Source organism: Vitis riparia, chromosome 1 (genome assembly GCF_004353265.1).
Source record: "Vitis riparia cultivar Riparia Gloire de Montpellier isolate 1030 chromosome 1, EGFV_Vit.rip_1.0, whole genome shotgun sequence".
In the NCBI taxonomy this organism is placed as follows: Eukaryota; Viridiplantae; Streptophyta; class Magnoliopsida; order Vitales; family Vitaceae; genus Vitis; species Vitis riparia.
This window is the reverse complement of record NC_048431.1, coordinates 12,485,245-12,486,285: the sequence shown is the minus strand read 5'-3', so window position 1 is coordinate 12,486,285 and position 1,041 is coordinate 12,485,245. Positions and strand designations below refer to the sequence as shown.

Here is a 1,041-nt window from a genome sequence, read left to right as displayed (position 1 = left end):
AATTTCTTCTCCTTTCCCATCCGAATCAACAGCTACAGAAACAGGAACTGCTGCAGTAGGCTTCAAGGGGGGTTCAATACCCTGCAGTGGGCTGATCGCTTCAAATGCCTCTACAAGCAGTGCCACTTTTCTTCTCCGAGCTGGAACTTGGGCTGGAAGGGCAAGTATCGTGGCTCCCGTGGGTTGAATTTCCTCAAAGGGGAAGCTGATCACGATCCCTGGCATGAGCAAGATGGAAGATCTACTGCACGTTCCTCACACCAAGCTTGCAGAAATTAAAGGGCATCAGAATTGGGTGAAGGTTTCCGGCGAGTTCCTTACTTTTCCTGGTGGTGGAACACAGTTTAAGAATGGTGCTCTTCATTACATTGAATTCATAGAGGAGTCTATGCCTGATATTGCATGGGAAAAACGCAGTCGTGTGGTATTGGATGTTGGATGTGGTGTTGCTAGCTTTGGAGGCTATCTTTTTTTTTATAAAGATGTGCTCACTATGTCATTTGCCCCAAAAGACGAGCATGAAGCCCAAGTACAATTTGCATTTGAAAGGGGAATTTCGGGTATATCTGCTGTTATGGGCACAAAGAGACTTCCCTTCCCAGCCATGATCTTTGATGTTGTCCACTATGCACGTTGTAGAGTTCCCTGGCATATAGAAGGTGGTAAGCTTCTCTTTGAGCTGAACCGTGTGTTGCGGCCTGGTGGTTTCTTTGTGTGGTCGGCAACTCCGGCTTACCAGAAGCTTGCTGATGATGTTGCGATATGGAATGCCATGACTGAACTGATGAAGTCAATGTGCTGGGAAGCTCAATTTGCTCTTTGAATTGCAATTTGATGAGGTCCAGGAGATAATTGTTGTGATACACAACCTAGGGTTCCGTTTAAGCTCTACATGGTCCAAGATGTGGAGAATCTAGGTAATTTTGTGAGATGTGGACTGGCTGCGTCAAAAGGCGAGTAAGGTAAAATCAGACCGTGGGACCCACTCTTGCATGGCATGCATGGCCACCTCGGGACCACAAGCCACCTACTATTTCATCA

The 1,041-nt window shown here is 46.8% G+C and overlaps 1 protein-coding gene across 1 annotated transcript; it reads left to right on the top strand.

Moving 5' to 3' along the window:
• Positions 1–232: 232 nt before the first annotated feature.
• Positions 233–823, top strand: LOC117920257 (probable methyltransferase PMT26). The gene has a single exon (XM_034837690.1). It carries the CDS (start codon positions 233–235, stop codon positions 821–823), a length of 591 nt encoding a protein of 196 aa, XP_034693581.1.
• Positions 824–1,041: the final 218 nt, after the last annotated feature.

Bases quoted from the DNA above. Each gene is read 5' to 3' on its own strand.
- LOC117920257 (XM_034837690.1), top strand. From the start codon at position 233: ATGGAAGATCTACTGCACGTTCCTCACACCAAGCTTGCAGAAATTAAA.